We start from the raw sequence: 25,091 nt of genomic DNA, 5'->3' as shown, positions 1-25,091 counted from the left end.
GGTGGTTTTTCGAGTGAGTAATGAAAGGGTAAGAGAGATGTGTGCTAGTAAAAAGAGTGTGGTTGAGAGAGCAGAAGAAGGTGTTTTGAAATAGTTTGGTCACATGGAGAGAATGAGTGAGGAAAAATTGACCAAGAGGATATATGTGTCAGAGGTGGAGGGAACGGGGAGAAGTGGGAGACCAAATTGGAGGTGGAAAGATGGAGTGAAAAAGATTCTGAGCGATCGGAGCCTGAACATGCAAGAGGGTGAAAGGCGTGCAAGGAGTAGAGTGATTTGGAACGATGTGGTATACCGGGGTCGACGTGCTGTCAATGGATTGGACCTGGGCATGTAAAGCGTCTGGGGTAAACCATGGAAAGTTCTGTGGGGCCTGGATGTGGAAAGGAAGCTGTGGTTTCGGTGCATTATACATGACAGCTAGAGACTGAGTGTGAACGAATGTGGCCTTTGTTGTCTTTTCCTAGCGCTACCTTGCGCACATGCGGGGGGAGGGAGTTGTTATTTCAAGTGTGGCGGAGTGGCGACGGGAATAAATAAGGGCAGACAGTATGAATTATGTGCATGTGTATATATGTATATGTCTGTGTGTGTATATATATATATGTATACGTTGAGATGTATAGGTATGTATGTATGTGGGTGGGTTGGGCTATTCTTTCGTCTGTTTGCTTGTGCTACCTCGCTAACGCGGGAGTCAGTGACAAAGCATGATAAATGAAATATATATATATATATATATATATATATATATATATATATATGTGTGTGTGTGTGTGTGTGTGTGTGTGTGTGTGTGTGTGTGTATATATTTCATTTATTATATATATATATATATATATATATATATATATATATATATATATATATATATATATATATATATATATATATATATATATATATATATATCCTTGGGGATAGGGTAGAGGGAGAAAAAGATAATTTCTACGTCTCCTCAGCGTGTCGAAGAAGGCGACTAAACGTGGCTGGAGCGAGGGGCTGGAAATCCTCGCCTCGTGTATTACTTTCTCAAACCAGAAACAGATGTTAGTTCCATATGATTAATGAATAGAGAGAAATGGCTTGTGCTCCACATGGATCATTCCGGGTAGAGCCTAATGAATCCTCGTGGTGTACATGGAAATCTGCATAGAGGATATCAGAACGTGGATATGAAGAATACAATGCCGCGTAACAAGAAATCAAATAGTGAAAGAGATGTACAAAGAGGAATTGAGCGAATTAACAGGGCGTGGAGAAACAGTGAGCCAGATGGCCTCAAAGTTGGATGATTCATGATCCATGAAGCGAACATCAGGAGTCTTCATACTGTAACAGGCACAAACACCGTCCTTGGAATGGTATAGTGAAAGATCTGAGAGAGTAGTGAAGATGGTTGAGTTTCAGAGAGAATATCACTTTAGGAAGTACGCAGATAGTGTTGTACAGAGGGGTGCTCGAACCTGTTAGTGCAAATACTGAAAAAAAAAAAAAAAGGATCGAGAAGCCGTCAAGTCAAGGAACTGTGCCTGAAGTAATGAAGTGGTGTCCCATTTGCCCAACGACGGTCGAGCGGGCCCTGGGAAGCATTCAGGCCTCTTTTCCCAGTGGTGCCGTTGCGATTTCGACTCTGGGGAATTATCAGACGGTTACGTTACAATGATCTGATTCAGTCAGGGTAATCAGGAGAGAGAGTATGGAGGTGTGTGAATTATGCGGTGTTGAATAATGTGTTTGAGACGAAGAGAGCGTGTATGAGGACTGAATGTCAGCAGACTGTGTATAAGTGAAGCAAAGATGAGAGTGAGGAACCTGGACAATGGGGAACGTGACAAGCCACGCAGTGCTTGGTCACTACGACGCCATCCCTAACCTTCCCTGTTCCCTGGTCCATGATTACCTTCAGTGGACCAGAGATGTAGAAGGCACCGTAAGCCTTAGAGATGGGCAAGCCTCAAAAGGGAATACTTAACTATTTTCACACTTCGGATGCCAAGAACCCTTGAAGTGTGCTGGCCGACTTCGTCAAACTTTGACACAGTGGCAGCAAAATTCTCGCAATACTGAGGAACTTGTAGTGTGTGTCAAACGAGAAGGTTGACGGCATGAGAGTCATAACAGCTGGGAGCTTAGCGCCGTATTAATATCAGGTCAACAGTCAGAGGGATCAGACGATAGTATATAGACACTGAATTTCCCTTATCTATCTAGCTATTTATTTATCTATTTATCTATACATATACATACATATATGCTTGTCAATGGCGTCTTAGCTACGTCTCCTCCTTGTGTATCAACCGACTATTCTACGTCTTCTCATTCTTCTATCTCTCCTGACGATGTGATCATTACACGAAAGTGCACTTGGTAACTTATCGTGATCATTTCCCTCGTGGTTATCAGCACGTAGCTAGGACGCCATATGACAAACAAGTTTACCAAATGGCGTCCTGGCTAAGTATCTTCGATGTATATCTACTGACTTGTATTTCTTGCATCTCCGCCGATAATGTGATTATTACACGAAAGTGCACTTGAGAACTTAACGCGTTTCATTTCCCCGTGGATTTATAGGAATATACTTGATCACTCGCTCACATGGATTCCACACGGCTGATTTGGTAAACATGCGATTGTCCAAGACAATCGCATGTTTACCAATATATATATATATATATATATATATATATATATATATATATATATATATATATATTTATATATATATATATATATATATATATATATATATATATATATATATATATATATATATATATATATATATATATATATATATATATATATATATATATTATCCCTGGGGATAGGGGAGAAAAAATACCTCCCACGTATTGCCTGCGTATTGTAGAAGGCGACTAAAAGGGAAGGGAGCGGGGGAGCTGAAATCCTCCCCTCTCGTGTTTAGTTTTTCCTAAGGAAGGAACGGAGGAGGGGACCAAGTGAAGATAACCCTCAAAGCCTCAGTACTCTGTTCTTAACGCTACCTCGCTAACGCGGGAAATGGCGAATAGTATGAAAAACTATATCTATGTATATATATATATATATATATATATATATATATATATATATATATATATATATATATATATACATATATATATATATATATATATATATATATATATATATATATATATTTATATATATATCCCTGGGGATAGGGGAGCAAGAATACTTCCCACGTATTCCCTACTTGTCGTAGAAGGCGACTAAAAGGGGAGGGAGCGGGGGGCTGGAAATCCTCCCCTCTCATTTTTTTTTTTTAATTTTCCAAAAGAAGGAACAGAGAATTGGGCCAGGTGAGGGTAGTCCCTCAAAGGCCCAGTCATCTGTTCTTAACGCTACCTCGCTGATGCGGGAGATGGCGAATAGTTTGAAAGAAAAAAAAGAATATATATATATATATATATATATATATATATATATATATATATATATATATATATATATATATATATATATATATATATATATATATATAGTTTTTTCATACTATTCGCCATTTCCCGTCTGAGTGGAGAAAAACTGGAGGAAGTGAAGTGTTTTAGATATCTGGGAGTGGATCTGGCAGCGGATGGAACCATGGAAGCGGAAGTTAATCATAGGGTGGAGGAGGGGGCAAAAATTCTGGGAGCCTTGAAGAATGTGTGGAAGTCGAGAACATTATCTCGGAAAGCAAAAATGGGTATGTTTGAAGGAATAGTGGTTCGAACAATGTTGTATGGTTGCGAAGCGTGGGCTATGGATAGAGTTGTGCGCAGGAGGATGGATGTGCTGGAAATGAGATGTTTGAGGACAATGTGTGGTGTGAGGTGGTTTGATCGAGTAAGTAACGTAAGGGTAAGAGAGATGTGTGGAAATAAAAAGAGCGTGGTTGAGAGAGCAGAAGAGGGTGTTTTGAAATGGTTTGGGCACATGGAGAGAATGAGTGAGGAAAGACTGACCAAGAGGATATATGTGTCGGAGGTGGAGGGAACGAGGAGAAGAGGGAGACCAAATTGGAGGTGGAAGGATGGAGTGAAAAAGATTTTGTGTGATCGGGGCCTGAACATGCAGGAGGGTGAAAGGAGGGCAAGGAATAGAGTGAATTGGAGCGATGTGGTATACCGGGGTTGACGTGCTGTCAGTGGATTGAATCAAGGCATGTGAAGCGTCTGGGGTAAACCATGGAAAGTTGTGTAGGTATGTATGTTTGCGTGTGTGGACGTATGTATATACATGTGTATGGGGTGGGTTGGGCCATTTCTTTCGTCTGTTTCCTTGCGCTACCTCGCAAACGCGGGAGACAGCGACAAAGCAAAAAAAAAAAAAAAAAATGTATCTATATATATATATATATATATATATATATATATATATATATATATATATATATATATATATATATATATATATATATATATATATATATATATTATCCCTGGGGATAGGGGAGAAAGAATACTTCCCACGTATTCCCTGCGTGTCGTAGAAGGTGACTAAAAGGGAAGGGAGCGGGGGGCTGGAAATCTTCCCCTCTCGTTTCTTTTTTTTTTTCTCCAAAAGAAGGAACAGAGAAGGGGCCAGGTGAGGATATTTCCTTAAAGGCCCAGTCCTCTGTTCTTAACGCTACCTCGCTAACGCGGGAAATGGCGAATAGTGTGAAAGAAATAAGAAAGATATATATATATATATATATATATATATATATATATATATATATATATATATATATATATATATATATATATATATATATATATATATATATATATATATATATATAACTTTCTGAAATGGGAAACAGAAGAAGGAGTCACGCGGGGAGTGCTCATCCTCCTCGAAGGCTCAGACTGGGATGTCTAAATGTGTGTGGATGTAACCAAGATGTGAAAAAAGGAGAGATAGGTAGTATGTTTGAGGAAAGGAACCTGGATGTTTTGGCTCTGAGTGAAACGAAGCTCAAGGGTAAAGGGGAAGAGTGGTTTGGGAATGTCTGGGGAGTAAAGTCAGGGTTTAGTGAGAGGACAAGAGCAAGGGAAGGAGTAGCAGTACTCCTGAAACAGGAGTTGTGGGAGTATGTGATAGAATGTAAGAAAGTAAATTCTCGATTAATATGGGTAAAACTGAAAGTTGATGGAGAGAGATGGGTGATTATTTGTGCATATGCACCTGGGCATGAGAAGAAGGATCATGAGAGGCAAGTGTTTTGGGAGCAGCTGAATGAGTGTGTTAGTGGTTTTGATGCACGAGACCGGGTTATAGTGATGGGTGATTTGAATGCAAAGGTGAGTAATGTGGCAGTTGAGGGAATAATTGGTATGCATGGGGTGTTCAGTGTTGTAAATGGAAATGGTGAAGAGCTTGTAGATTTATGTGCTGAAAAAGGACTGGTGATTGGGAATACCTGGTTTAAAAAGCGAGATATACATAAGTATACGTATGTAAGTAGGAGAGATGGCCAGAGAGCGTTATTGGATTACGTGTTAATTGACAGGCGCAAGAAAGAGAGACTTTTGGATGTTAATGTGCTGAGAGGTGCAACTGGAGGGATGTCTGATCATTCTCTTGTGGAGGCTAGGGTGAAGATTTGTATGGGTTTTCAGAAAAGAAGGGTGAATGTTGGGGTGAAGAGGGTGGTGAGAGTAAGTGAGCTTGGGAAGGAGACTTGTGTGAGGAAGTACCAGGAGAGACTGAGTACAGAATGGAAAAAGGTGAGAACAATGGAAGTAAGGGGAGTGGGGGAGGAATGGGATGTATTTAGGGAATCAGTGATGGAGTGCGCAAAAGATGCTTGTGGCATGAGAAGAGTGGGAGGTGGGTTGATTAGAAAGGGTAGTGAGTGGTGGGATGAAGAAGTAAGATTATTAGTGAAAGAGAAGAGAGAGGCATTTGGACGATTTTTGCAGGGAAAAAATGCAATTGAGTGGGAGATGTATAAAAGAAAGAGACAGGAGGTCAAGAGAAAGGTGCAAGAGGTGAAAAAGAGGGCAAATGAGAGTTGGGGTGAGAGAGTATCATTAAATTTTAGGGAGAATAAAAAGATGTTCTGGAAGGAGGTAAATAAAGTGCGTAAGACAAGGGAGCAAATGGGAACTTCAGTGAAGGGCGCAAGTGGGGAGGTGATAACAAGTAGTGGTGATGTGAGAAGGAGATGGAGTGAGTATTTTGAAGGTTTGTTGAATGTGTTTGATGATAGAGTGGCAGATATAGGGTGTTTTGGTCGAGGTGGTGTGCAAAGTGAGAGGGTTAGGGAAAATGATTTGGTAAACAGAGAAGAGGTAGTGAAAGCTTTGCGGAAGATGAAAGCCGGCAAGGCAGCAGGTTTGGAAGGTATTGCAGTGGAATTTATAAAAAGGGGGGTGACTGTATTATTGACTGGTTGGTAAGGTTATTTAATGTATGTATGACTCATGGTGAGGTGCCTGAGGTTTGGCGGAATGCGTGCATAGTGCCATTGTACAAAGGCAAAGGGGATAAGAGTGAGTGCTCAAATTACAGAGGTATAAGTTTGTTGAGTATTCCTGGTAAATTATATGGGAGGGTATTGATTGAGAGGGTGAAGGCATGTACAGAGCATCAGATTGGGGAAGAGCAGTGTGGTTTCAGAAGTGGTAGAGGATGTGTGGATCAGGTGTTTGCTTTGAAGAATGTATGTGAGAAATACTTAGAAAAGCAAATGGATTTGTATGTAGCATTTATGGATCTGGGGAAGGCATATGATAGTGTTGATAGAGATGCTCTGTGGAAGGTAGTAAGAATATATGGTGTGGGAGGAAAGTTGCTAGAAGCAGTGAAAAGTTTTTATCGAGGATGTAAGGCATATGTACGTGTAGGAAGAGAGGAAAGTGATTGGTTCTCAGTGAATGTAGGTTTGCGGCAGGGGTGTGTGATGTCTCCATGGTTGTTTAATTTGTTTATGGATGGGGTTGTTAGGGAGGTGAATGCAAGAGTTTTGGAAAGAGGGGCAAGTATGAAGTCTGTTGGGGATGAGAGAGCTTGGGAAGTGAGTCAGTTGTTGTTCGCTGATGATACAGCGCTGGTGGCTGATTCATGTGAGAAACTGCAGAAGCTGGTGACTGAGTTTGGAAAAGTGTGTGAAAGAAGAAAGTTAAGAGTAAATGTGAATAAGAGCAAGGTTATTAGGTACAGTAGGGTTGAGGGTCAAGTCAATTAGGAGGTAAGTTTGAATGGAGAAAAACTGGAGGAAGTAAAGTGTTTTAGATATCTGGGAGTGGATCTGGCAGCGGATGGAACCATGGAAGCGGAAGTGGATCATAGGGTGGGGGAGGGGGGGAAAATTCTGGGAGCCTTGAAGAATGTGTGGAAGTCGAGAACATTATCTCGGAAAGCAAAAATGGGTATGTTTGAAGGAATAGTGGTTCCAACAATGTTGTATGGTTGCGAGGCGTGGGCTATGGATAGAGCTGTGCGCAGGAGGATGGATGAGCTGGAAATGAGATGTTTGAGGACAATGTGTGGTGTGAGGTGGTTTGATCGAGTAAGTAACGTAAGGGTAAGAGAGATGTGTGGAAATAAAAAGAGCGTAGTTGTTTTGAAATGGTTTGGGCACATGGAGAGAATGAGTGAGGAAAGATTGACCAAGGGGATATATGTGTCGGACGTGGAGGGAACGAGAAGTGGGAGACCAAATTGGAGGTGGAAAGATGGAGTGAAAAAGATTTTGTGTGATCGGGGCCTGAACATGCAGAAGCGTGAAAGGAGGGCAAGGAGTAGAGTGAATTGGATCGATGTGGTATACCGGGGTTGACGTGCTGTCAGTGGATTGAATCAGGGTATGTGAAGCGTCTGGGGTAAACCATGGAAAGCTGTGTAGGTATGTATATTTGCGTGTGTGGACGTATGTATATACATGTGTATGGGGGTGGGTTGGGCCATTTCTTTCGTCTGTTTCCTTGCGCTACCTCGCAAACGCGGGAGACAGCGACAAAAAAAAAAATATATATATATATATATATATATATATATATATATATATATATATATATATATATATACATAAGAGCTTAGATGTTACTGGACTTAGCCTGCATGAGGCTGCACCGACACTGAAAAGATTACTTTTGGCGAGGTTGTATCAATGTCTATGGAAAAAGTACACTTTCGTCGAAAAACTTCTCACTCCTAAGGGGTCCATCATTTCACTGCTACTAAGCGTAGCGCAGCCTTGGAACTGCATGTTCCCCCGTGAGAGGGATCTGTAATGCTGTATAACTAATTAAGCAACTTGTATAAATGGTTCCGCGTATTGGATGTTCGTTAACGCCCATGATTAACGAGAGACGTATAAGCCCCCCGCTTGCATTCACAAAGGCCAGACAGTCAGGTAACACTGATGCTGCCTCGCACAAAAACAATACATTAATGTTGACCTGAACGTAACTTGGGAACTCGGATATGAAGACTTTTCCTTCAGAGTCAACCAACTTTCAGCAGTAATTACAGCGGGAGTATAAGTTAAATGATTCTTTTTAAATGTTCCATTGCTACCGAAAGCAGTGGTGCCCAGTCTTTTTACAGTGTCCTACCACTGACCTGTCCTTCCTCCACCTCGTATACCACTTTGCATTCTAAACTCTTTCTTTAACATAGAGCTTGAATACATCTTACATACGAGGCGACATTTTACTGACGAGATATATGAGTAACCCGTACTCTATTATGCCAGACTAACCCATATTGCCCAGCATTGTATTCCCTCTTGCCTCTGGAATTTTATAGACTGACAGAGCGTACCATCTGGGAGGCCCTCGTGTGGAGGCCCCATGTGTGCCTTTGTCTAGTTATGAGAATGTAATTCAATATTTGTACTGTGCAGCGAGGGAGTCGTCGAGCCTTGCTTGCACTCTGTGTGATTAGTGCATGTGAATACCATTTGTCTGTTTCGGAAGAAATGTATTATACTCGTGTTGCCCCGACTATTAACCTTGTATATGTGTACTAGTATTTACTCCTATGTGTACACACACACACACACACACACACACACAAAAAAAAAAAAAAAAAAACACGGTAGGGGATGGATGAACACGCGGGCTGGGTGTGGGACGACTGCTGATACCAAGATTCGACCCCATGTGGGCCAGTACTAAACCCTGGTCAGCACTGTAACCACACACTGGAGTGTGTGTGTGTGTGTGTGTGTGTGTGTGTGTGTGTGTGTGTGTGTGTGTGCGGTGTAGTGTCTATATGTTTACCTGTGTCCCTCCATCCACCCCTTACTGGAGTACAGGAATCTAATAAATCTTTTGATTGTCCTCTACAGGTTATTGAAGTCAACCTCGGGGCATCTTCAGGAGCACACATAGAGCCTTCAGGAGCATTCCCAGAACCTTCAGGGACGTCCATGCTCACACATCATGACTTTCAGTGATCCTTTCGACCTGCCTGACTTTGTACTGGGACACGCTAAAGCCACGACTAACTCCTAAAGGGTTGTTGAGGACCTCACTAGAAGATAACAACAATATAAGAATAGCATCAAATTCCTTGCTTAACCATCACCTGAGAACTGGAATATCACAATGTTGTCCATGGAAATCGGATGGCCTTGAGCAGTTCATGGATCAGTGTTAAAGTAATGCCTGAGGAAGTAATATATGCTCGGGAGAATCACTCTTACCACCGCAGACTATTCCTGAAATTCCAGAATGTCAAAGGATGACCTTCGCATGGATTTGCTGGTGACTGAAACGTAAGATAACTAACACAATAATGACTTATCTTTAATTATACATCAAGTTTACGTGTTGGTAATGCCTTCTAGTTGTCAACCTATCCTCATTTTTCCGTTCTGATTGAGAATGATGGTAACACAGCAAAGAGGACGAGATCATTAAGGGGGAATCAATAAGGCTTTGACCGGACATCACTTCAGGAATGAATACTTAATTAAACCTGGAGGAATGCTGAAGGAGGATAGATTAATATGTTTATACACGACGTATATGACTGATATCTTGATAACATGACTAGACGGTTCGGGACACAATCAAAAACCATTTGCTAAGGTTTTGTGATATGTGACGTATAACTGCAAAGTGGGAGATCAGATCCTGGTGTATGGTGTTTATGTAAACATTTTAGAGTATAAGATCCTCCTATATAGTGCATATGTGAACATTGTGGGGCACACGTGATCCTCCTACACATGTGAACGCTGTGTGGGATACGATTCTGCTGCACTGTGTATATGTGAACACTGAGGGGAATAAGATCCTCCTGGACGATGTATTTGTCAACATTCTGGGGGATACGATCCTGCTAAACGGTGTGTTATAAACAAAAATAGAAGGCACCGGGAAATTTAAACTGAAATCCCCCAGAAGTTCTTAGACCCAGCAAGGCATCATCCAAAGTCAGAAATTTTGAAAAATAACTTTCTTAAAGCACTGAAACTTGGTCTGGCTGTGAAAGGAAAAGCACTAACAAAAATTATATATAAAAATACTTTAATTTTAATTCTAAATGCTGAAGTTGAAATAGAGTTTGGACGAAAATTCTCTTGTTCTCAAAGGAAAAGTCGCAAACCGTGCGATGTGGTGAACACGTAAACGGTGAGTTCGTATATATAGTCATACTATTTCATTTTTTCCACCACCGGGAAGGGAAAAGTTCCAGTGATTACGAGAGGAAACAGTGCCAATATAATGTGATCTAAGCAATATTGCTCCAGACGATTTGTGTGCCTGTATCTGCTCTTTAATGACGGTTTTGTTCCGAAGTGGTTCACTGTGTTAAGTCAGATGTGTCGATTGCTTTTTTTAACCTTGAAGCCTTTAGTTAACTCCAAAAGAAAATAGCTTCATAGAACAAAAGCATGATGCACCGGTGGTATTAAAAGTATTATATGTGAAGACTAGTGAGGAGTGAATGCTTGAATGCTTGAAAAATGTTACATACTCCAGTGAATCAGAATAACCACGGCGAAACTGCTTCGAATCGTTGTAACGATCGATGAAGCTCACCCTTCGCTTCCTTCTGCCGCTGTTCTGAGGACCTGCACAGCGGCCATCATGACCCAAGTGTATGAGGACCCTTACGGCCTCCTCCTGCAGAACCTCTCCGTCACTTACCCAGACATCGACTGGAGTTACATCAACCTGACGAACCTTAGCGACATCTCCTCCCTCTTAGAGGCCACGGAGAGGGTGGTCAGCGCCGAAACCGACGCCAACGGGACGGTGCTGTACCAGGTGCCAACGGGCATCGTTGTCCTCCTCTCCTTCTTCTATGGCTCGATCTCCCTCATAGCAGTCGTGGGGAACGCCCTAGTCATCTGGATCGTGGCCACCTCCCGCAAGATGCACACCGTCACCAACTACTTCATTGCCAACCTAGCCCTCGCCGACATCATCATAGGCCTCTTCGCCATCCCATTTCAGGTAACCTTCTTTCCTGATTCAGGTCACCGATCCTCCCGCGAGCTGACTCTAATCACTGAGTAACCCATGATATTGATCGATGATTCTTATCATTAGATCTCCACTGAGATTAATCTATTCAAAAATCCAAAGACCTGCCAAGTGGACACTTTCGTAAGGGGTTTGGTAATCTTCGTACCTTCAGTATCAATCTTTGATCAGTAGCTATTATGTCATAGGTTCATCGGTGATCATTTGAAACTTACATATAAATGTATGGCGGGGTGGCGACGGGAATGAATGGAGACAGCAAGAGTGAATATGTATATGTGTGTGTGTCGGTGTATGTATATTTATGTATAAGTTGAAATGTATAGGTATGTATATGTGCGTGTGTGGGGGTGTATGCATATACATGTGTATGTGGATAGGTTGGGCCATTTTTTTGTCTGTTTCCTTGCGCTACCTCGCTAACGCAGGAGACAGCGGCTAAGTATGATATATATATATATATATATATATATATATATATATATATATATATATATATATATATATATATATTCATATTTATTTATTTATCTTGCTTTGTCGCTGTGTCCCGCGTTAGCGAGGTAGCGCAAGTACACAGACGAAAGAATGGCCCAACCTAACCACATACACATGTATATACATACACGTCCACACACGCAAATATACATACCTATACATCTCAGTGTACACATATATATACACACACAGACATATACATACATACACATGTACATAATTCATGTTGTCTGCCTTTATTTATTCCCATTGCCACCTCGCCACACATGGAATAACATCCCCTCCCCACTCATGTGTGCGAGGTAGCGCTAGCAAAAGACAACAAAGGCCCCATTCGTTCACACTCAGTCTCTAGCTGTCATGTAATAATGCACCGAATCCACAGCTCCCTTTCCACATCCAGGCCCTACACAACTTTCCATGGTTTACCCCAGACGCTTCACATGCCCTGGTTCAATCCATTGACAGCACGTCGACCCCGGTATACCACATCGTTCCAATTCACTCTATTCCTTGCACGCCTTTCACCCTCCTGCATGTTCAGGCCCCGATCACTCAAAATCTTTTTCACTCAATCTTTCCACCTCCAATTTGGTCTCCCACTTCTCCTCGTTCCCTCCACCTCTGACACATATATCCTCTTGGTCAATCTTCCCTCACTCATTCTCTCCATGTGACCAAACCATTTCAAAACACCATCTTCTGCTCTCTCAACCACACTCTTTTTATTTCCACACATCTCTCTTACCCTTACATTACTTACTCGATCAAACCGCCTCACACCACACATTGTCCTCAAACATCTCATTTCCAGCAAATCCACCCTCCTGCGCATGTCTATCCATAGCCCACGCCTCGCAACCATACAACATTGTTGGAACCACTATTCCTTCAAACATACCCATTTTTGCTTTCCGAGATAATGTTCTCGACTTCCAAATATTCTTCAAGGCTACCAGAATTTTCGCCCCCTCCCACACCCTATGATTCACTTCCGCTTCCATGCTTCCATCCGCTGCCAAATCGACTCCCAGATATCTAAAACACTTTACTTCCTCCAGTTTTTCTCCATTCAAACTTACCTCCCAATTGACTTGACCCTCAACCCGACTGTACCTAAAAAACTTGCTCTTACTCACGTTTACTCTTAACTTTCTTCTTTCACACACTTCACCAGCTTCTGCAGTTTCTCACATGAATCAGCCACCAGCGATGTATCATCAGCGAACAACAACTGACTCACTTCTCAAGCTCCTTCATCCACAACAGACTGCATACTTGCCCATCCATCCAAAACCCTTGCATTCATCTCCCTAACAACCCCATCCATAAACAAATTAAACAACCATGGAGACATCACACACCCCTGCCGCAAACCTACATTCACTGAGAACCAATCACTTTCCTCTCTTCCTACATGTACACATGCCTTACATTCTCGATAAAAACTTTCCACTGCTTCTAACAACTTGCCTCCCACACCATATATTCTTAATACCTTCCGCAGAGCATCTCTATCAACTCTATCATATGCCTTCTCCAGATCCATAAATGCTACATACAAATCCATTTGCTTTTCTAAGTATTTCTCACATACATTCTTCAAAGCAAACACCTGATCCACACATCCTCTCCCACTTCTGAAACCACAATGCTCTTCCCAATCTGATGCTCTGTACATGCATTCATCCTCTCAATCGATACCCTCCCATATAATTTACTAGGAATACTCAACAAGCTTATACCTCTGTCATTCGAGCACTGACTCTTATCACCTTTGCCTTTGTGCAATGGCACTATGCAAGCATTCCGCCAATCCTCAGGCACCTCACCATGAATCATACATTCATTAAATAACCTTACCAACCAGTCAATAATACAGTCACCCCCTTTTTTAATAAATTCCACTGCTAGTACCATCCAAACCTGCTGCCTTGCCGGCTTTTATCTTCCGGAAAGCTTTACCACCTCTTCTCTATTTACAAAATCATTTTCCCTAACCCTCTCACTTTGCACACCACCTCGACCGAAACACCTTATATCTGCCACTCTATCATCAAACATATTCAACAAACCTTCAAAATACTCACTCCATCTCCTTCTCACATCACCACTACTTGTTATCACCTCCCCATTAGCCCCCTTCACTGAAGTTTCCATTTGCTCCCTCGTCTTATGCACTTTATTTACCTCCTTCCACAACATCTTTTTACCCTCCCTAAAATCTAATGATACTCTCTCACCCCAACTCTCATTTGCCCTCTTTTTCAACTCTTGCACCTTTCTCTTGACCTCCTGCCTCTTTCTTTTATACATATCCCACTCATTTGCATTCTTTCCCTGCAAAACTCGTCCAAATGGCTCTCTCTTCTCTTTCACTAATAATCTTACTTCTTCATCCCACCACTCACTACCCTTTCTAGTCAACCCACCTCCCACGCTTCTCATGCCACAAGCATCTTTTGCGCAAGCCATCACTGATTCCCTAAATACATCCCATTCCTCCACCACTCCCCTTATCTCCTTTGTTCTCACCTTTTTCCATTTTGTACTCAGTCTCTCCTGGTACTCCTCACACAAGCCTCCTTCCCAAGCTCACTTACTCTCACCACTCTCTTCGCCCCAACATTCTCTCTTCTTTTCTGAAAACCCCCACAAATCTTCACCTTCGCCTCCACAAGATAATGATCAGACACCCCTCCAATTGCACCTCTCAGCACATTAACATCCAAAAGTCTCTCTTTCGCGCGCCTATAAATTAACACGTAATCCAATAACGCTCTCTGGCCATCTCTCCTACTTACATACGTATACTTATGTATATCTCGCTTTTTAAGCCAGGTATTCCCAATCACCAGTCTTTTTCAGCACATAAATCTACAAGCTCTTCACCATTTCCATTTACAAATTATTCCCTCAACTGCCACATTTATCACCTTTGCATTCAAATCACCATCACTATCACCCGGTCTTGTGCATCAAAACCACTAACACACTCATTCAACTGCTTCCAAAACACTTGCCTCGCATGATCTTTCTTCTCATGCCCAGGTGCATATGCACCAATAATCATCCATCTCTTTCCATCAACTTTCAGTTTTACCCATATCAATCTGGAATTTACTTACTTACACTCTATCACATACTCCCACCACTCCTGTTTCAGGATTAGTGGTACTCCTTCCCTTGCTCTTGTCTTCTCACTAACCCCTGTCTTTACTCCCAAGACATTGCCAAACCACTTTTCCCCTTTACCCATGAGCTTTGTTTCACTCAGAGCCAAAACATCCAGGTTCCTTTCCTCAAACATACTACCTATCTCTCCATTTTTCTCATCTTGGTTAGCGTTAGCGAGGCAGCGCAAGGAAACACCGAAAGAATGGCCCAACCCACCCAAATACACATGTATATACATACACGTCCATACCCGCAAAATATACATACCTATCCATCTAGAGGTATATATATATATTCATCTTTTTATATATTTTGCTTTGTCGCCTGTCTCCCGCGTTTGCAAGGTAGCGCAAGGAAACAGACGAAAGAAATGGCCCAACCCACCACCATACACATGTATATACATACACGTCCACACACGCAAAAATACATACCTATACATCTCAGTGTACACATATATATACACACACAGACACATACATATATACCCATGCACACAACTCACACTATCTGCCTTTATTTATTCCCTTCGCCACCTCGCCACACATGGAATACCATTCCCCCTCCCCCCTCATGTGTGCGATGTAGCGCTAGGAAAAGACAACAAAATCCACATTCGTTCACACTCAGTCTCTAGCTGTCATGCGATAATGCCCGAAACCACAGCTCCCTTTCCACATCCAGACCCCACACATCTTTCCATGGTTTACCCCAGACGATTCACATGCCCTGATTCAATCCACTGACAGCACGTCAACCTCGTTATACCACATCGTTCCAATTCACTCTATTCCTTGCCCGCCTTTCACCCTCCTGCATGTTCAGGCCCCGATCACACAAAATCGTTTTCACTCCATCTTTCCACCTCCAATTTGGTCTCCCACTTCTCCTCGTTCCCTCCACCTCCGACACATATATCCTCTTGGTCAATCTTTCCTCACTCATTCTCTCCATGTGCCCAAACCATTTCAAAACACCCTCTTCTGCTCTCTCAACCACGCTCTTTTTATTTCCACACATCTCTCTCACCCTTACATTACTTACTCGATCAAACCACCTCACACCACACATTGTCCTCAAACATCTCATTTCCAGCACATCCACCCTCCTGCGCACAACTCTATCCATAGCCCACGCCTCGCAGCCATAGAACATTGTTGGAACCACTATTCCTTCAAACATATCCATTTTTGCTTTCCGAGATAATGTTCTCGACTTCCACACATTCTTCAAGGCTCCCAGGATTTTCGCCCCCTGCCCCCACCCTATGATTCACTTCCGCTTCCATGGTTCCATCCGCTGCCAGATCCACTCCCAGATATCTAAAACACTTCACTTCCTCCAGTTTTTCTCCATTCAAACTTACCTCCCAATTGACTTGACCCTCAACCCAACTGAACCTAATAACATTGCTCTTATTCATATTTACTCTTAACTTTCTTCTTTCACACACTTTACCTAACTCAGTCACCAGCTTCTGCAGTTTCTCACATGAATCAGCCACCAGTGCTGTATCATCAGCGAACAACAACTGACTCACTTCCCAAGCTCTCTCATCCACAAAAGACTTCATACTTGCCCCTCTTTCCATATATATATATATATATATATATATATATATATATATATATATATATATATATATATATATATATATATATATATATATATATATATATATATATATATATATATATATATATATTCTTTTTTTTTATTTTTTTTTGCTTTGTCGCTGTCTCCCGCGTTTGCGAGGTAGCGCAAGGAAACAGACGAAAGAGATGGCCCAAACCACCCCCATACACATGTATATACATACGTCCACACACACAAATATACATACCTACACAGCTTTCCATGGTTTACTCCAGACGCTTCACATGCCTTGATTCAATCCACTGACAGCACGTCAACCCCGGTATACCACATCGCTCTAATTCACTCTATTCCTTGCCCTCCTTTCACCCTCCTGCATGTTCAGGCCCCGATCACACAAAATCTTTTTCACTCCATCTTTCCACCTCCAATTTGGTCTCCCTCTTCTCCTCGTTCCCTCCACCTCCGACACATATATCCTCTTGGTCAATCTTTCCTCACTCATTCTCTCCATGTGCCCGAACCATTTCAAAACACCATCTTCTGCTCTCTCAACCACGCTCTTTTTATTTCCACACATCTCTCTTACCCTTACGTTACTTACTCGATCAAACCACCTCACACCACACATTGTCCTCAAACATCTCATTTCCAGCACATCCATCCTCCTGCGCACAACTCTATCCATAGCCCACGCCTCGCAACCATACAACATTGCTGGAACCACTATTCCTTCAAACATACCCATTTTTGCTTTACGACATAATGTTCTCGACTTCCACACATTCTTCAAGGCTCCCAGAATTTTCGCCCCCTCCCCCACCCTATGATCCACTTCCGCTTCCATGGTTCCATCCGCTGCCAGATCCACTCCCAGATATCTAAAACACTTCACTTCCTCCAGTTTTTCTCCATTCAAACTCACCTCCCAATTGACTTGACCCTCAACCATACTGTACCTAATATCCTTGCTCTTATTCACATTTACTCTTAACTTTCTTCTTTCACACACTTTACCAAACTCAGTCACCAGCTTCTGCAGTTTCTCACATGAATCAGCCACCAGCGCTGTATCATCAGCGAACAACAACTGACTCACTTCCCAAGCTCTCTCATCCCCAACAGACTTCATACTTGCCCCTCTTTCCAAAACTCTTGCATTCACCTCCCTAACAACCCCATCCACAAACCATGGAGACATCACACACCCCTGCCGCAAACCTACATTCACTGAGAACCAATCACTTTCCTCTCTTCCTACACGTACACATGCCTTACATCCTCGATAAAAACTTTTCACTGCTTCTAACAACTTGCCTCCCACACCATATATTCTTAATACCTTCCACAGAGCATCTCTATCAACTCTATCATATATATATATATATATATATATATATATATATATAAAAAAATGACAATAACCATTACTGAAGTGACAAACCTATTTTCACAGTTTTTCTTGTGACCATAACATAAAGAATACAAAAGGTTGTTATTTAACTAGTCATCTGTTTTTTACCATCAATGTTTAAAAAGTTTGATTAGCATTGTATAATTTGACCTGGACAACTAAGGTTCACTTTGTCCCAACATCTACATGATCCCGGTTATTATATTTTAATATAGAGCAAATTAGCAAGTTAATTCCTGATTTTCCAATGTACTCTTAATACATGCATAAAAAATGCTGTTAATTATAATGAAGAAATTTGAATAAAATTGTTCCTTACGCAGTATGTTTACCCATCTCAACACATTTATCTTACTTACATTTTATGTTTTCACATTTTCCTATCAGCTTTTTATTTATACAATAAAAGCCCAAATTAACCTTAAAAATGTATAAACTGGCATATGTACAAAGTTGAAACTTCAATACAGGCAGGCAGTCAGTTGACTGGCTTTGGTATCCTATGGAAGTCAACCCTCGCTCTTTACATATACTGCACATGCTTCAGTCCTTTCAAAATATATGTTTAGTGCTGTAGTTAGGTGTTTGGCACCTGACTAGGTGGTAGTGAACGAAGTATTTTGGGAAATACTATACTATCATATTGCTACTCTGGTGTGTATGCAGGAAAAATTATGACTTCAATTTTTTTTTTTTTTTTTTTTTTTTTAATTTTCCAAAAGAAGTAACAGAGAAGAGGTCCAGGTGAGGATATTCCCTCAAAGGCCCAGTCCTCTGTTCTTAACGCTACCTCGCTATCGCGGGAAATAGCAAATAGTATGAAAGAAAGAATATATATATATATATATATATATATATATATATATATATATATATATATATATATATATATATATATATTTGGGAGTGGATCTGACAGCGGATGAAACCATGGAAGCGGAAGTTAATCATATGGTGGGGGAGGGGGCAAAAATCCTGGGAGCCTTGAAGAATGTGTGGAAGTCGAGAACATTATCTCGGAAAGCAAAAATGGGTATGTTTGAAGGAGTAGTGGTTCCAACAATGTTGTATGGCTGCGAGGCGTGCGCTATGGATAGAGTTGTGCGCAGGAGGGTGGATGTGCTGGAAATGAGAAGTTTGAGGACAATGTGTGGTGTGAGGTGGTTTGATCGAGTAAGTAATGTAAGGGTAAGAGAGATGTGTGGAAATAAAAAGAGCGTGGTTGAGAGAGCAGAAGAGGGTGTTTTGAAATGGTTTGGGCACATGGAGAGAATGAGTGAGGAAAGATTGACCAAGAGGATATATGTCTCGGACGTGGAGGGAATGAGGAGAAGTGGGAGACCAAATTGGAGGTGGAAAGATGGAGTGAAAAAGATTTTGAGTGATCGGGGCCTGAACATGCAGGAGGGTGAAAGGAGGGCAAGGAATAGAGTGAATTGGATCGATGTGGTATACCAGGGTTGACGTGCTGTCAGTGGATTGAATCAGGGCATGTGAAGCGTCTGGGGTAAACCATGGAAAGTTGTGTGGGGACTGGACGTGGAAAGGGAGCTGTGGTTTCGGGCATTATTGCATGACAGCTAGAGACTGAGTGTGAACGAATGGGGCCTTTGTTGTCTTTTCCTAGTGCTACCTCGCACACATGAGGGGGGAGGGGGATGGTATTTCCGTGTGTGGCGAGGTGGCGATGGACATGAATAAAGGCAGACAGTGTGAATTGTGTGCATGGGTATATACGTATGTGTCTGTGTGTGTATATATATGTGTACATTGAGATGTATAGGTATGTATATTTGCGTATGTAGACGTGTATGTATATACATTGTGTATGGGGGTGGGTTGGGCCATTTCTTTCGTCTGTTTCCTTGCGCTACCTCGCAAACGCGGGAGAGAGCGACAAAGCAAAATAAATAAAATAAAATAAATATATATATATATATATATATATATATATATATATATTTTTCAGCACATAAATCTAAAAGCTCTTCACCATTTCCATTTACAACAGTGAACACCCCATGTATACCAATTATTCCCTCAACTGCCACATTATTCACCTTTGCGTTCAAATCACCCATCACTATAACCCGGTCTCGTGCATCAAAACCACTAACACACTCATTCAGCTGCTCCCAAAACACTTGCCTCTCATGATCCTTCTTCTCATGCCCAGGTGCATATACACCAATAATCACCCATCTCTCTCCATCAACTTTCAGTTTTACCCATATTAATCGAGAATTTACTTTCTTACATTCTATCACATACTCCCACAACTCCTGTTTCAGGAGTACTGCTACTCCTTCCCTTTCTCTTGTCCTCTCACTAACCAGTGACTTTACTCCCAAGCCATTCCCAAAACACTCTTCCCCTTTACCTTTGAGCTTCGTTTCACTCAGAGCCAAAACATCCAGGTTCCTTTCCTCAAACATACTACCTATCTCTCCTTTTTTCACATCTTGGTTACATCCACACACATTTAGACACCCCAGTCTGAGCCTTCGAGGAGGATGAGCACTCCCCGCGTGCTGAAAAAGGACTGGTGATTGGGAATACCTGGTTTAAAAAGCGAGATATACATAAGAATACGTATGTAAGCAGGAGAGATGGCCGGAGAGCGTTATTGGATTACGTGTTAATTGACAGGCGCGCGAAAGAGAGACTTTTGGATGTTAATGTGCTGAGAGGTGCAACTGGAGGGATGTCTGATCATTATCTTGTGGAGGCTAAGGTGAAGATTTGTATGGGTTTTCAGAAAAGAAGAGTGAATATTGAGGTGAAGAGGGTGGTGAGAGTAAGTGAGCTTGGGAAGGAGACCTGTGTGAGGAAGTACCAGGAGAGACTGAGTACAGAATGGAAAAAGGTGAGAACAATGGAAGTAAGGGGAGTGGGGGAGGAATGGGATGTATTTAGGGAATCAGTGATGGAGTGCGCAAAAGATGCTTGTGGCATGAGAAGAGTGGGAGGTGGGTTGATTAGAAAGGGTAGTGAGTGGTGGGATGAAGAAGTAAGATTATTAGTGAAAGAGAAGGGAGAGGCATTTGGACGATTTTTGCAGGGAAAAAATGCAATTGAGTGGGAGATGTATAAAAGAAAGAGACAGGAGGTCAAGAGAAAGGTGCAAGAGGTGAAAAAGAGGGCAAATGAGAGTTGGGGTGAGAGAGTATCACTAAATTTTAGGGAGAATAAAAAGATGTTGTGGAAGGAGGTAAATAAAGTGCGTAAGACAAGGGAGCAAATGGGAACTTCAGTGAAGGGCGCAAATGGGGAGGTGATAACAAGTAGTGGTGATGTGAGAAGGAGATGGAGTGAGTATTTTGAAGGTTTGTTGAATGGGTTTGATAATAGAGTGGCAGATATAGGGTGTTTTGGTCGAGGTGGTGTGCAAAGTGAGAGGGTTGGGGAAAATGATATGGTAAACAGAGAAGAGGTAGTAAAAGCTTTGTGGAAGATGAAAGCCGGCAAGGCAGCAGGTTTGGATGGTATTGCAGTGGAATTTATTAAAAAAGGGGGTGACTGTATTATTGACTGGTTGGTAAAGTTATTTAATGTATGTATGACTCATGGTGAGGTGCCTGAGGATTGGCGGAATGCGTGCATAGTGCCATTGTAAAAAGGCATAGGGGATAAGAGCGAGCGCTCAAATTACAGAGGCATAAGTTTGTTGAGTATTCCTAGTAAATTATATGTGAGGGTATTGATTGAGAGGGTGAAGGCATGTACAGAGCATCAGATTGGGGAAGAGCAGTGTGGTTTCAGAAGTGGTAGAGGATGTGTGTATCAGGTGTTTGCTTTGAAGAATGTATGTGAGAAATACTTAGAAAAGCAAATGGATTTGTATGTAGCATTTATGGATCTGGAGAAGGCATATGATAGAGTTGATAGAGATGCTCTGTGGAAGGTATTAAGAATATATGGTGTGGGAGGCAAGTTGTTAGAAGCAGTGAAAAGTTTTTATCGAGGATGTAAGGCATGTGTACGTGTAGGAAGAGAGGAAAGTGATTGGTTCTCAGTGAATGTAGGTTTGCGGCAGGGGTGTGTGATGTCTCCATGGTTGTTTAATTTGTTTATGGATGTGGTTGTTACGGAGGTGAATGCAAGAGTTTTGCAAAGAGTGGCAAGTATGAAGTCTGTTGGGGATGAGAGAGGTTGAGAAGTGAGTCAGTTGTTGTTCGCTGATGATACAGCGCTGGTGGCTGATTCATGTGAGAAACTGCAGAAGCTGGTGACTGAGTTTGGTAAAGTGTGTGAAAGAAGAAAGTTAAGAGTAAATGTGAATAAGAGCAATGTTATTAGGTTCAGTTGGGTTGAGGGTCAAGTCAATTGGGAGGTAAGTTTGAATGGAGAAAAACTGGAGGAAGTAAAGTGTTTTAGATATCTGGGAGTGGATCTGGCAGCGGATGGAACCATGGAAGCGGAAGTGGATCATAGGGTGGGGGAGGGGTCGAAAATCCTGGGAGCCTTGAAGAATGTGTGGAAGTCGAGAACATTATCTCGGAAAGCAAAAATGGGTATGTTTGAAGGAATAGTGGTTCCAACAATGTTGTATGGTTGCGAGGCGTGGGCTATGGATAGAGTTGTGCGCAGGAGGGTGGATGTGCTGGAAATGAGATGTTTGAGGACAATGTGTGGTGTGAGGTGGTTTGATCGAGTAAGTAACATAAGGGTAAGAGAGATGTGTAGAAATAAAAAGAGCTTGGTTGAGAGAGCAGAAGAGGGTGTTTTGAAATGTCTTTGGCACATGGAGAGAATGAGTGAGGAGAGATTGACCAAGAGGATATATGTGTCGGACGTGGAGGGAACGAGAAGTGGGAGACCAAATTGGAGGTGGAAAGATGGAGTGAAAAAGATTTTGTGTGATCGGGGCCTGAACATGCAGGAGGTTGAAAGGAGGGCAAGGAATAGAGTGAATTGGATCGATGTGGTATACCGGGGTTGACGTGCTGTCAGTGGATTGAATCAGGGTATGTGAAGCGTCTGGGGTAAACCATGGAAAGCTGTGTAGGTATGTATATTTTCGTGTGTTGACGTATGTATATACATGTGTATGGGGGTGGGTTGGGCCATTTCTTTCGTCTGTTTCCTTGCGCTACCTCGCAGACGCGGGAGACAGCGACAAAGCAAAAAAAACAAATATATATATATTTTTTTTTTTTTTTTTTTTTTTTTTTTTTTTATACTTTGTCGCTGTCTCCCGCGTTTGCGAGGTAGCGCAAGGAAACAGACGAAAGAAATGGCCCCACCCCCCCCCCCCCCCCCATACACATGTACATACACACGTCCACACACGCAAATATACATACCTACACAGCTTTCCATGGTTTACCCCAGACGCTTCACATGCCTTGCTTCAATCCACTGACAGCACGTCAACCCCTGTATACCACATGACTCCAATTCACTCTATTTCTTGCCCTCCTTTCACCCTCCTGCATGTTCAGGCCCCGATCACACAAAATCTTTTTCACTCCATCTTTCCACCTCCAATTTGGTCTCCCTCTTCTCCTCGTTCCCACCACCTCCGACACATATATCCTCTTGGTCAATCTCTCCTCACTCATTCTCTCCATGTGCCCAAACCATTTCAAAACACCCTCTTCTGCTCTCTCAACCACGCTCTTTTTATTTCCACACATCTCTCTTACCCTTACGTTACTTACTCGATCAAACCACCTCACACCACACATTGTCCTCAAACATCTCATTTCCAGCACATCCATCCTCCTGCGCACATCTCTATCCATAGCCCACGCCTCGCAACCATACAACATTGTTGGAACCACTATTCCCTCAAACATACACATTTTTGCTTTCCGAGATAGTGTTCTCGACTTCCACACATTTTTCAAGGCTCCCAAAATTTTCGCCCCCTCCCCCACCCTATGATCCACTTCCGCTTCCATGGTTCCATCCGCTGACAGATCCACTCCCAGATATCTAAAACACTTCACTTCCTCCAGTTTTTCTCCATTCAAACTCACCTCCCAATTGACTTGACCCTCACCCCTACTGTACCTAATAACCTTGCTCTTATTCACATTTACTCTCAACTTTCTTCTTCCACACACTTTACCAAACTCAGTCACCAGCTTCTGCAGTTTCTCACATGAATCAGCCACCAGCGCTGTATCATCAGCGAACAACAACTGACTCACTTCCCAAGCTCTCTCATCCCCAACAGACTTCATACTTGCCCCTCTTTCCAGGACTCTTGCATTTACCTCCCTTACAACCCCATCCATAAACAAATTAAACAACCATGGAGACATCACACACCCCTGCCGCAAACCTACATTCACTGAGAACCAATCACTTTCCTCTCTTCCTACACGTACACATGCCTTACATCCTCGATAAAAACTTTTCACTGCTTCTAACAACTTGCCTCCCACACCATATATTCTTAATACCTTCCACAGAGCATCTCTATCAACTCTATCATATGCCTTCTCCAGATCCATAAATGCTACATACAAATCCATTTGCTTTTCTAAGTATTTCTCACATACATTCTTCAAAGCAAACACCTGATCCACACATCCTCTACCACTTCTAAAACCGCACTGCTCTTCCCCAATCTGATGCTCTGTACATGCCTTCACCCTCTCAATCAATACCCTCCCATATAATTTACCAGGAATACTCAACAAACTTATACCTCTGTAATTTGAGCACTCACTCTTATCCCCTTTGCCTTTGTACAATGGCACTATGCACGCATTCCGCCAATCCTCAGGCACCTCACCATGAGTCATACATACATTAAATAACCTTACCAACCAGTCAACAATACAGTCACCCCCTTTCTTAATAAATTCCACTGCAATACCATCCAAACCTGCTGCCTTGCCGGCTTTCATCTTCCGCAAAGCTTTTACTACCTCTTCTCTGTTTACCAAATCATTTTCCCTAACCCTCTCACTTTGCACACCACCTCGACCAAAACACCCTATATCTGC

At 42.1% G+C, this 25,091-nt stretch overlaps 1 protein-coding gene across 1 annotated transcript in view; it reads left to right on the top strand.

Moving 5' to 3' along the window:
* The window catches only part of LOC139763339 (substance-K receptor-like), a 571,743-nt gene that overhangs the window by 481,794 nt on the left and 64,858 nt on the right, over positions 1 to 25,091 (top strand). Inside the window, exon 3 of the mRNA XM_071689360.1 lies at positions 9,296 to 11,414. Within this exon, the coding sequence (XP_071545461.1) occupies positions 11,046 to 11,414 (369 nt within the window). The 5' untranslated portion in view covers positions 9,296 to 11,045. The remainder of the gene's footprint in view (positions 1 to 9,295; positions 11,415 to 25,091) is intronic.

This window comes from Panulirus ornatus, chromosome 46 (genome assembly GCF_036320965.1).
Source record: "Panulirus ornatus isolate Po-2019 chromosome 46, ASM3632096v1, whole genome shotgun sequence".
NCBI classification, from domain to species: domain Eukaryota; kingdom Metazoa; phylum Arthropoda; class Malacostraca; order Decapoda; family Palinuridae; genus Panulirus; species Panulirus ornatus.
Note: the sequence above shows the minus strand (reverse complement) of the source record. Positions and strands in the feature narration are given on the sequence as shown.